This window comes from Streptopelia decaocto (assembly GCF_964273445.1).
Source record: "Streptopelia decaocto genome assembly, chromosome: 1".
Lineage (NCBI taxonomy): Eukaryota > Metazoa > Chordata > Aves > Columbiformes > Columbidae > Streptopelia > Streptopelia decaocto.
This window is the reverse complement of record NC_138663.1, coordinates 128293095-128304661: the sequence shown is the minus strand read 5'-3', so window position 1 is coordinate 128304661 and position 11567 is coordinate 128293095. Positions and strand designations below refer to the sequence as shown.

The following is an 11567-nucleotide window of genomic DNA, read 5'->3' as shown; positions in this document are numbered from 1 at the left end:
ACAGGTGCCAGTGTATTCCGGGAAAAGACTGTTTTTTACATTAAGGATTCATAGTCTGATGTCTCTCAGTCCTTCCCCCCTGCTGGGGTCAGGTGCCAGGTCCTCAGTTATGCAAAAACAACAGTTCTTTGTTAAATGTTCCTTACACATTGATGAGATCCCCTCTCAGCCTTGTCTTCTCCAGGCTGAACAGACCCAGCTCTCTCAGTCTCTCCTCATAAGTAAGGTGCTCTAGGCCCCTAATCGTTTTTGTAGCCTGGTAACCACTTAAGGCCCTGCTCAGGCTGCAGTGAATGAGCGCTGAAAAAGCATGGGGAAAGAGAAACCAAGGCTGAAAAAGATGGGGACACCTCCCCCCTGCCCAGTGCAGACCCGCTGTGCTCCCACACAGGAGCCGGCTGCCCCAGCTGGGACTTGGCCAAGGGGAGCGGGGCCACTCATGAAACTAATGAACGGTTTCAATGGAAAAAGCAGGGGAAATGCTGAAAGCTCCTTTCATTTTTACTTTTTTTTTTTTTTTTCATGAAATATTTCATTTCCACGCGGTGACTTAATTTCCACGGGGCAGCTTAATTTCAGAGTTGACTGCTGCGCCTGTCAGGGCGCCAAGAGACAACCTCGAAAATGAAACAGAACACCCGTGTCCTTCCCGATCTCTCGGCCTGCACAGGGCACAGCGTGGCCGCGACCAGCGGCAGGGGGCCGGGAAGCGGGGGAGAGCCGGGGTCAGTCCAGGGACGAGCCGGGCTCCTCTAGGAGCGACGCCCCCGGGCCCGCCGGCTGCAGAGTCTCCGCCGCCGGGGGCGGGCGGAGGCGCCTCGGGCGGGGAGCTACCGCTGAGGCCTGCGACGGATGTTCCGGGTGAGCCGCCTGCCGCTCCCGAGGCCGGGCAGGGCCCCGCGGCCCCTGCTGGCAGGGCTGGCTGCGTAAGTACCCGCCGGGGCCGGGAAGAGGCCGCTTCCCCCGGCGGCGCGGCTCCCCGGCTCGGCCGGCCCCGCCGTCCTTCCCCGGGTCTCCTGCCCCCGCCCCCCCCCAGCCAAAGCGACTCCAGCAGAGCCTGAGGAGGAGCATGTTTGGGTGTTTTTTGTTTGTTTGTTTTTGTTTTTGTTTTTGGAGGGGTGTATCCTTGAAAATACCCGTTGGGGGTATTTTATAAATTCTATAAAATTTTGTAAATTTTATAAATGTTATAGGTATGTTTATAAATATGTAAAGGGTGAGTGTCAGAGGGATGGAGCCAGGCTCTTCTGGGTGACAACCAATGGTAGGACAAGGGGCAACGGGTACAAACTGGAACACAAAAGGTTCCACTTAAATTTGAGAAGAAACTTCTTCTCAGTGAGGGTGCCAGAGCACTGGAACAGGCTGCCCAGGGGGGTTGTGGAGTCTCCTTCTCTGGAGACATTCAAAACCTGCCTGGACACATTCCTGTGTAACCTCATCTAGGTGTTCCTGCTCCAGTTTGGGGGATTGGGCTGGATGATCTTTCGAGGTCCCTTCCAATCCCTGACATTCTGTGATTCCATGAGGTAGCCAGCTGTGCTGGTACAAGCTGGTACCAGGAGCCACTGCCCAGAGCCCCTGTGCTTGTTGCCTCTACCAGGCCCTGGGCCCCCCTAACACCGACCAGCTCTGCCTCCGTACCCCCCGGGGCGTGAAAGCCTCCTGGAGCTTGAATCCTTAATGTAAAACAAAGTCTCTTCCAGCTAATCCCGGAATGCAAACTGGTACCTGTATTTACAAGTTAACCTAGGGGGAAGGGTAGCCAAAGAGCAAGGAACCCATATTCTAAATAGATTGATAAGGGGAAGGAGTTGTTAGAATTAGATGAATAAAATATGTAAACTGAGGTAGGTGTCTGGTAGTCTGTAAACCCTGAAGTACCCAACCAATGGGGAGCAGGGGAGGGAAATTGTGGCCAGGATTTTGGGGATGTAAGCAAGGGCTTTTTGCCCTATTGTGTGTGCCTGCCTTTAGGTGGAAAACCCGGTCTTGCAAAATTGTTAATAAAATATGCTTTGCTGAGAGATCCCGCCTTGGCCTACTATATTGGCAAAATGATCGTTTCCTACAAGTAGAGGCTCATACTGAATTGGGAAAGATTTTTATCTTCAATCTCCCTCTCTCTCTCTCTTTTTTTTTTAAATAGTGTTTTCTACATTGAAGCAGTCCTGGGGCAAACATTGTGTCCTAAGGTGATGGACAACTACGTGGCATCGATGGTGCTGAGCGGGGTTGGTGACACGCTGGGATATTACAATGGGAGGTGGGAGTTCCTGCAGAGCGGCCCGGCCATCCACAGGGAGCTGGCAGAGATGGGGGGACTCGGCAACCTGAGCATCCGAGGCTGGAAAGTCAGCGATGATACGGTGATGCACCTGGCCACAGCTGAAGCCCTGGTAGCTGCTGGGAAAAAAACAAGTTTGGCACATCTCTATTCCCTGATTGCAAAGAACTACAAGGAGTGCATGAATGACATGAAGGGCAGAGCTCCAGGTAAGCCTGCCGTAGTGCTGTCTGGGCAGGGCTGTGCTCTTGCTAATGTCTCCCTTTCCTGCAGCTTGGAGCTGACGCTGGCCCTGGCTCTGCTTTTGGCTGTTGATAGCGTTAACTGTATTTCTTGTAAAGACCAAAGTTTTCCACACTGAGTACCTGTTTCAGGATGAACAAAAAAAACCCCCACAGAATAGGGCAAGCTGAAGTGGTTTGGGCTTCCCTAAACTGGATGAAAAAGATGCTATTTTTCCCATGTTTGCAAAACATTCTTACAGGTATGTTTGAGGCCTGGCCTTGAACTCAGGGGAAAGATGCTGACTATTGCATTGGAGATGTGTCTTTTCCCACACTCAATGGATGAAAAACACATTCAGCAATGTGTAATGTGCACGCTGAGATGCTGTTTTAAAGCAGCACATTTGAACGGATAATTAATACAGAGCTTCTCATAATAAATGCAATAAATTACATATAAATACATTAAAAGGCATAGAGATCCTTGCTTGGAATAATTAAGTTTATTAAACCCAAAGTCTCCTTTTAGCTAGCCATGCATGCCTGCTTTCTGTGCCAGGACAGTCAGGCCACAATCATCATTTCTGAACCCTGTACTTCCACCAGCTCTCTTTTTTCTGGATAGACACAGGGGTGGCGAGTTTGAGCCAGAGGCCGCAGGGACTGGCAGTGTGTGGCTGTGTTCAAAAGGGGCCCTTTGGCAGGCTGCGGTAGCCAAACCATATGCAACGTATTCATGTAACTCCTGGTTCACCTAGGCCTGCTGACCCAACTCATCCCCAACGACCCCATCTCTCTCTGCACTCAAAGAATCGCAGAATCATTTCGGTTGGAAGAGACCCTCAGGATCATTGAGTCCAATCATAACTTAACTCTAGCACTAAACCATGTCCCTAAGAACCTCATCTAAATGCCTTTTAAACATCTCCAGGGATGGTGACTCCACCACTTCCCTGGGCAGCCTGTTCCAGTGCCTGACAACCCTTTCTGTGAAGAAATGTTTCCTAATATCCAGTCTAAAACTCCCCTGGCGCAAGGTGAGGCCATTTCCTCTCATCCTATTGCTTGTTACTTGGGAGAAGAGACCAACACCCTCCATGCTACAACCACCTCTCAGGTAGTTGTAGACAGTGATAAGGTGTCTCAGCCTCCTTTTCTCCAGGCTGAACAGCCCCAGCTCCCTCAGCTTATGGCCCAGCCTCTTCTGGGTGCTTGAATTAAATTGGAGCTACTGGGTCTGAGTCTCTAATTTGACTAGTGCAGGCAGTGTGAAGTATCCAGGAAACACTAAAATTCAGCAATCAGATGCAAAGTTTATACATCGAAAAGAAGTTGCCTAGATATGCCTATTTGTAGTGCCCATAATATATCAAGAGTGTTCTGGCTTGACATTAAACATGGGAAAGGCCCAATCGTGCATTGCTCTTGCAGGGTCACTGAGCATAGTGTGACAGAGCTGTGCATTTCCAAGGTAAACCAGGTTGGAAACTTGAGCAGAAGTGTAATCTGTTTGCCTTTCGACAGTGACCACCTGCCCTCGTGTAAAGAACTAGACTATCAGTATTCTTTAACACAGATAGTCTCAGTAGTTGGAGTAGCCTAATTAATAAAATATTTAGGAAGGGGTAACAATGCTTGCCAGGATAGCAGGAGTAGGCAGGTTGAACTTCGAGAGACTCGCTGCTGTTTGGAAAAGGAGCATCTTGTAGTTCCCCCAGCTGATGGGGTCTTGACGAGGTGGACTAACCGCAGCTGGCAGTCAGACAGCACCTGGAAGCTATTTTTGCCTCCGATATCTGAGCTTGGTGACTAAAACCCAAGATGAAAAGGAGAAGAACCTAAAATTGAAATGTTAGTAATTAGTAGCTAAGGATAATAGCAAACCTGCTGCAGTCCTGTGAGTGAGTGAGCTACAGTATGCCCAAAATCAGTTCCCATTGGAGGTGAAAGATTTTGAAGTAGATTTGCTATGGACGCTAATCGGAGTGACAAGGAAAGGTCACTGAACAAAGAACTGCAACTTCATTAATGGGTCCATGGACACTTAACCTTATAAAATTTGGGAGGAAGTGGGGAAAGTAATGTGGAGAAAAATTGAAGTCTGTTGGGAATGTTCTTGGAGCAGCGTTCTGGAGCGCTGCTGCTGCAGCCATAGGAAAGGTGCTCAGCTCTGAGACCTTAGATCCTGACACTTAACAATTTAATGCCCACTGATGTGCTACTAAAGCAAATACCTAACCCATATCCCGAAAAGCTGCCTGCAGTCTGGAGTCTCTGTGCTGTACTGATAAATCCCAATGATAGAAATTGCGTGTCAATAACTTCTTTTGGCAGTTCAGAGCAAATGGATTTTAACTGAGAACATAACCCAGGGTGATGCTGTTCTGGCCGAAGCAAGTACTCCCTGGGGAACTGCAGCCCTTCGGGCTGAGAATGGAAAGTTGCTGCTGCAACTTTCACCCAACACAGAAGATATTCCCCAGAACAGTGGGGGAAAGTCACATTGCTCGCCCACACAAGGGAGTCCAGACCTGAAAACAAAAACCCGCAGTAACAAAGAGATTCCCACAACATTATGAATCACCAGGCAGTGACAGTAGGGTCTCTTGAGTATGCAGCCCCAGGAGAGAACTCACTATCTTAATTCAATGGCAGGCTAATCCCTACACCCATTATTGGTCTTTGTGATGTGCCACAGTCCCAAATTCATTGCTTTTCACAGAAAATGAAGCCACTGAATTAAGCGACACGACCATGGCCATATTTCTTTTTTCATGGTACAACAACACATGCCTCCGCAGCTCTCCAAGAAACCTTCTTCAAAACTCGTGTCTTTTGGTCCAAGTCCTCTCCCTGTGGAGCTATTTACCACTATGTGGTTGTTTTAACTCACCTTTTTTAAAGTGTATGGATTGATTCCAAACAACTGTTATTGTCTGTGCTCATGAAGAGTCTAAATAAGTGGAATGGAAGCCTATTCCAGAAATAGTGTCCAATTGTACTTGAAACTTTTCCAGGTTGTCTTTCTTCACATAATGCTTTTTGCTTGTATTTCTTCTTCCTTTAGACCAGTACCCTCCTCAGATAACTTTTAGTTTCTTTTGGTTAGTACAGAGGATTCCTAATCAGGATTTGGTGGATTTCCAAAACAGAATTTCCTTATTCAAAAACTGCTACATCAGGTTGTTTTTTGTTTTTTTTTTTTTAATTTTCTAAACCTGTTTTTAAAAAAAGACCTGATGTGATTTGAACTTAGTCTTCCTAAATCGGCTTTTAAATGTTTTAATATTTTAACTGTTTAAACACATGAGGATAATACCTGTAATACTTCGTAAATCACTAGGGTCTTAGCTGTTGTATACCGGTTTGTTTTACACATTTTTTTCATTTGCAGGTTATCAGTAGTCATCTTCTAAAACAATATACACAGGTTTAAAGCTGTGAGTAGGTTGTTATTGCAAAATAACCCCTCTTTCCTTACCATTTAAGCATTGTCATCGTCTTAATTTTCTTCTGACTACTGTTAATGCAAGAACAATCTCACTTTTTCTCAAAGACTGAGGTTCCTGTTCTCAGCTTGCCCAAACATGTCCTGAAGAAATGTCTTTCTCACAGTTCCAGCAAGATTGCAGAGAACATTTTGATTTTAAGCAGCCCTAGTCCCTTTGCACTCCTTCCCCTTGTCTTCCTGGCAGAACATGTGTTTTACTAGGAACATAGAAACAGATTAGCGGGCACAGCTCTTTCAAAATGTGGCTTTGACAGGTTCTTTTTAAGGTGCTATTATAGCTCATAAGTGCAATGCCTAGTGTAGTAAGATTTTTGAAAAAGGTGCTCCAATTTTCTGTTAATCATCGTAATTTTGGAAATTGTACTGATATCTCTCTTAATGGTTTTTATACATAGCAGCCCCCACTGAGTTAGTAAACTACACGAGAAGCAGATTTAGAGGCCTGAACGTGTTTCCACTTTGAGACGCCACAAAAAAAAACCCAACAGGTAGTTGAGTTAGAGGTTGGTGGCGATGGGTCCCAGCACAGCTCTGTGCCACCCGCACCTGGCAGCCACAGCACCCAGCTGCTTCTCCAGTTGGAGACAACCACTTACGGGGAGCTGGTCCACCCATTCGCACTGCACAGAGGGCTGTAGCCCACGCTGATCTAATGAGCCTGTAATGTAACAACGCTGTCGGAAAAGAAATATGCTAGAGACGCTCAGACCAGAACTATAAAAGGATCCACATGACCTTATTCCTGACAGCAGCCAGCCATTATTTATTTTTAGCACATGTCCAGAAGCCAGTCTTAAAGCTGTGGTTGGATGTGGAGGTATTTGGGTTACAAGGGTGCTGTAAATGCTGTGTGGAGGTAAAACGGACTGCTGTATACCAAATCCTACCACTAAGCGTATACATGGAGTGCAGAAGCAAACAGCTCTGCAGAGCACTTACTGCAGTACCTAGCTGTGATTAGCAAGCTCCTAGATCATGGTGACCAAATTGCACAAAGGTAATTGAATTGTAGAGTTACGTGAGGTTGCTAGACCAGGCTTCTTTGCTATCCCATTCTACTTAGTTTGACTTTTGAAGTAGCGGAGTGCCTGCAAGTTTATCAGCTACCTATCCCGGTTAGACAGCAGAATATAGGAGCAATGGTCTAATTTTGGGTGCATGGGCATGTCAACTGCTGCTGCTGCCCTGTGTTTCTGAGAGAGGACCATGCTGTGGTTAGGAGAAGACTAGTCTTTTGAGTCCACTTTTGCCGTTGTCTAACACATTAAAACTTCAATGAAGCTGCTTGAAACCTGCCCTTGATTTACCTTTCTGCTGGAAAAGAAGTATTTAAGATTTGGCCAGAAGAGAAACTAGGAGGAAAAGGCAAGGTAGAAGAGAATCAAAGATAATTCAATGTTTCAGACCTGTTTCCTTGTCCTTGTCCTTGCACACAAGCATTTGGGCTTAGCTCTCAAAACTCGTTTCATGGTCTTGGCTGGGGAAGCTGGTTGGGCTCTGAAATGTGGATGTGTTTGTGCAGGTGGCTTTATCTTATGAATGTGCTGGACTAGCAAGTGAGTTTCTGAAGAAGCAGCAGTGGAAGAAGCAGAGTCATTTCTTTCAAAAGTAAATAGCATTACTATGAAAGAGATGGAGGTGGGCAAGAAGGAATTGTGGTGTGGCTTCCCACCAGAAGAGAGGCAAAATTAGACTAGGGTGTCAGCTTGTAACAGGAGAAAACTGAGGAAGAGGGACAAAGTATATGCAGCCTTGAATAGTGGGGAGCACGAAAAGTTGTTATTGTAATATAGGAATTAGAGGAGGATTTGAGGGAATTGTCAAATGGCAGTTTAAAACAAAAGGAAAGGCTTTGCAGAACAAAGTTGTGGCTCCAGTTACCATGGGATGCTACAGGAGTCGAAAGGCAGGCATGGCTCTGAGCTAGAGACCATTTCATGGTGGCTGGGGCTGCTGGGGTTATTGAACGCAGCATTTGGGATACATCTCCTGACTCAAGTAGTCTCTGCTCCTCTGTCTGCTGGAAGCCAGGAGGGTCTCTTGGGGGAAACACTGTGCTTGCCTCATATTTTATAGCCTTTCCGTACATATCTGTTAGTGGCTGTGTTTGGAGATGAGCCAGTGGGCTGGACAAACCTTTGGTCTCACCTTCTTCGGCTTATTGATGAGAAGTACAGTAATGCCAGTTACGCAGACCGTGTCATGGTGAGGGAGATGCTACATTCATCGCTTCCTGACAAACCTGAGCTGCAGCAAGGGAGATCTGGGAAACGATTCGTATCAGTGAGGTGTGTGGGGGTCACTGTCTTTAAAGGATCCTGTAAAGAGGCTAAACAACTCTCAGGAAAGAAACACGGTGGTACTTAGACATGCGCTGGATCAGGGATTGGTGCAGTCTGATGGCCCTCCGAAGCTCCTTTATATTTATATATGTCTATCTAGATTATCTATCTATCTATCTATCTATCTATCTATCTATCTATCTATCTATCTATCTACACACATTATATATATATATATACACTTTATGGATAAGTTGGTAAACGGGTAAGTTATTAAATAAATAACATTAAATATAGACATAAACAATGTAAATTACATAAATCAGCAGCGGAATGTTTTTTACTCCCCTAGGCTTTTTAATTGTTTTCACAAACAGGAATTATCAGGTCTGCTTGGGAATATGCAGGATTTGCTGGCAATTTAGGGCAAGAAACATATGTGAGCAGACAACTGATGTTTTCACAAGGGGGGCTGGATACTTCACAGAACGCAATGCTTCCTCCCTGCTACCCTGCCTGTCTTCCCTCAGTTCCTGAGTTATGTGATGTTATTGCCTACTGATCTTTCCTCCTTTCCTTTCCTTTCCTTTCCTTTCCTTTCCTTTCCTTTCCTTTCCTTTCCTTTCCTTTCCTTTCCTTTCCTTTCCTTTCCTTTCCTTTCCTTTCCTTTCCTTTCCTTTCCTTTCCTTTCCTTTCCTTTCCTTTCCTTTCCTTTCCTTTCCTTTCCTTTCCTTTCCTTTCCTTTCCTTCCTTTCCTTTCCTTCCCCTTCCCTTCGTTCTTCTTTCTTTCTTTCTCCTTTCTCCTTTCCCTTCTTTCCCTCCTTCCCCTTCTTCTTTCCCTTCCATTTTGGGTTTTGCCGCCCCCATCCAGGTGCCATGTGTGAGGCAAACGCTCTGAAGCTGGATCCCGAGCGGCTGGATGGCTGGAGGGTCCCGTTCAGCCCCCGGGCGGGAGGCTGCGGGGCCGCCATGCGCTCCATGTGCATCGGGCTGCGCTTCTGCCACCCCACCGAGCTGGACACCCTGGTGCAAGTCAGTATAGAGAGCGGCCGCATGACCCACCATCACCCCACTGGCTACCTGGGGTCCCTGGCTTCGGCCCTCTTCACGGCTTTTGCGGTGAATGGCGTGCCCCCCCAGGCCTGGGGGAAGAGGCTGCTGGAGGTGCTGCCGCGAGCGAAAGCCTACGTGCGGGACACCGGCTTCTTCGTGGAGGAGAACATGGGGCAGTGGTGAGCTGCGCTACCAGCACTGGGGTTTGGTGAAATTAAAATCAACTTCATGTACAAAAGGGCAAGCTCTGTTATACTTAAGCTTCAGTAATCACATTATGCTGAACTCCTAGAGCAGCAGATGCATGCCGTGGGATCGAATCGATTCAGAAAGTCTCTGAAGTCCCCCAGGGGAAAAATGCATCTAACTTATTAAAAAAAAAAAGTCGGGTTGTGTTTGGGTCATGTAGTTGTGACATTTTTCTGGATCCAGTATGAGGTAGCTGGACTTGTAATCTCAAGCAACTGTGATCTGACGAGAGATGAAAAGCAAGGCTGGGGAACAGCACCAGGCTTGGGGCTGAGCTCAGTTTGAAAGCGATAACCAAATGTGGCTGCAGATTGAGTGTGGCTCTGTGCACAGGGGTGCACATGGACAGGGGCAGAGGTAATCTGAATTTGGGAGGATGACTCAGTTCTCGCTCTGAGCCTTTGAATCCCGTGCAGCGCGACAGCAGCAGGTGCTGAGCTGCCTTCTCCCAAGTGGCTGGAGGGAGGGGAAATCTAACTCACTGAAACATGTCCTTGTGCCTCTTACTGTAAATCACATCCCTAGTTCGACAGACGGGGGACGCCTACCATTTTGCTGAGCCATCGCTCCAGGCTCTTGCCGGGGCATGTTTTCACCTGGTGCCTGGAGAGCCTGCGGGGAGCTCAGGTATGCACTCCTGCTGTGGGACGTCTCTTACAGCCCTCACATCTTATTTCCCTTTGTGCAGGCATTACTTCGAAGAGCAATGGGAGAAATACCTGGCGGAGAGAGGCATATCGGATGGGGTCTCGCTGCCCACCTTCCCCCCGAAGTATGGTGTGGAAGAGAGAGACTCGTTCTACACCTCCCTCAGCTACGACGGCTGGGGGGGCAGCAGCGGGCACGATGCCCCCATGATCGCTTACGACGCGCTGCTGGGCGCAGGGGACTCCTGGACGGAGCTGGCTCACCGGGCCTTCTTCCACGGGGGCGACAGCGACTCCACCGCCGCCATCGCGGCCTGCTGGTGGGGGGCCATGCACGGCTTCCGGGGGGTCAACACCTCCCTCTATGCTGACCTGGAGTACAGGGACCGCCTGGAGCAGGCGGCCAGGGACTTGTACCGCATCACCTAGTCAGGGGGTGACAAGGGCCCCCCGGGATGTGCTTGCCCCTCCTGCCGCACCTCGTTCACTCAAGGTTCTGCAAACGGTTTGCAAACCCACTGGATTAAAGCATGCGAGTGTAAGCCAGAGCCAGGCCTGCTTTTTCTGTTTGGGTGTGTTGGCTTCAGTGGGGAGGCCATTTTGGAGCTATCAGCTTGGGGGAAAGCAGTTACACAGGGGTTTAATGGGAGCATGAGACAATGCGTCTGTCCCTCCAGCAGCCAAGCCTTCACAGAATCACACAGGGGCTGGGGTTGGAAGGGACCTCTGGAGATCATCTAGTCCAACCCACCTGCTCAAGCATGTTCACCCAGAGCAGACTGCACAGGGATGTGTCCAAAGAAGGAGACTCCACAGCTTCCCTGGGGAGCCTGTTCCAGTGCTTGAGACAGGTCGTCTTGTCTGGTCCTCAAGGGGTTCAGGGGCACCCACTGCAGCACTGCTAGCAATGCTCCAGCAGCAGGACAGGCAGCACAACCCACACAAGCTGCCCCAAACCAGGGCCATGCCCATACAAGCAACCCAGAGGGGCTCAGGGACGTACGCCTGGCTGTGGGGAGCATACGTGGATTGCCAGAGATGCCTCCTGGCCAACCCATGATGGCTCGTCCATGCTCGCCACTCTCTGCCCCTGATGGGGAGTGCCAGGGACATCACTTGCCATCTAGCAGTGAGCACGGGTAAAGCTAAAACCTCTGCTCCTTAGCACAGAGGTTACAGCAGATACAGCCCAAGATGACCTACCAGGGGAGTGTGGGGGCAAACAGGCAGTTCTGTCTGAGCTTTCTCATGCAGTTATTTTAGCAAAGGATATTTGTTTTAAATCAATGTGGAAAAAACCCAAACTCAACCTGA

At 48.3% G+C, this 11567-nt stretch overlaps 1 protein-coding gene across 2 annotated transcripts; it reads left to right on the top strand.

Annotated features, from left to right (window-relative positions):
• The first annotated feature begins 463 nt into the window (after positions 1-463).
• ADPRH (ADP-ribosylarginine hydrolase) lies at positions 464-10797 on the top strand. 2 transcript variants are annotated; one of them, XM_082043752.1, is made up of 4 exons: positions 464-926; positions 2150-2496; positions 9176-9536; positions 10295-10797. In XM_082043752.1, the coding sequence occupies exons 1-4, from the start codon at positions 853-855 to the stop codon at positions 10680-10682; spliced, it is 1170 nt and encodes a 389-aa protein (XP_081899878.1). In that variant the 5' UTR covers positions 464-852; the 3' UTR covers positions 10683-10797. The 2 variants fall into 2 exon arrangements, with proteins under 2 accessions (XP_081899878.1, XP_081899879.1); XM_082043753.1 differs by having other exon boundaries at positions 467-861.
• The last annotated feature ends 770 nt before the right edge of the window (positions 10798-11567 follow it).

Bases quoted from the DNA above. Each gene is read 5' to 3' on its own strand.
- ADPRH (XM_082043752.1), top strand. From the start codon at position 853: ATGTTCCGGGTGAGCCGCCTGCCGCTCCCGAGGCCGGGCAGGGCCCCG. The intron at 2,497-9,175 runs GTAAGCCTGCCG...GCCCCCATCCAG, and splicing joins CATGAAGGGCAGAGCTCCAG to GTGCCATGTGTGAGGCAAAC. The intron at 9,537-10,294 runs GTGAGCTGCGCT...CCCTTTGTGCAG, and splicing joins GAGGAGAACATGGGGCAGTG to GCATTACTTCGAAGAGCAAT.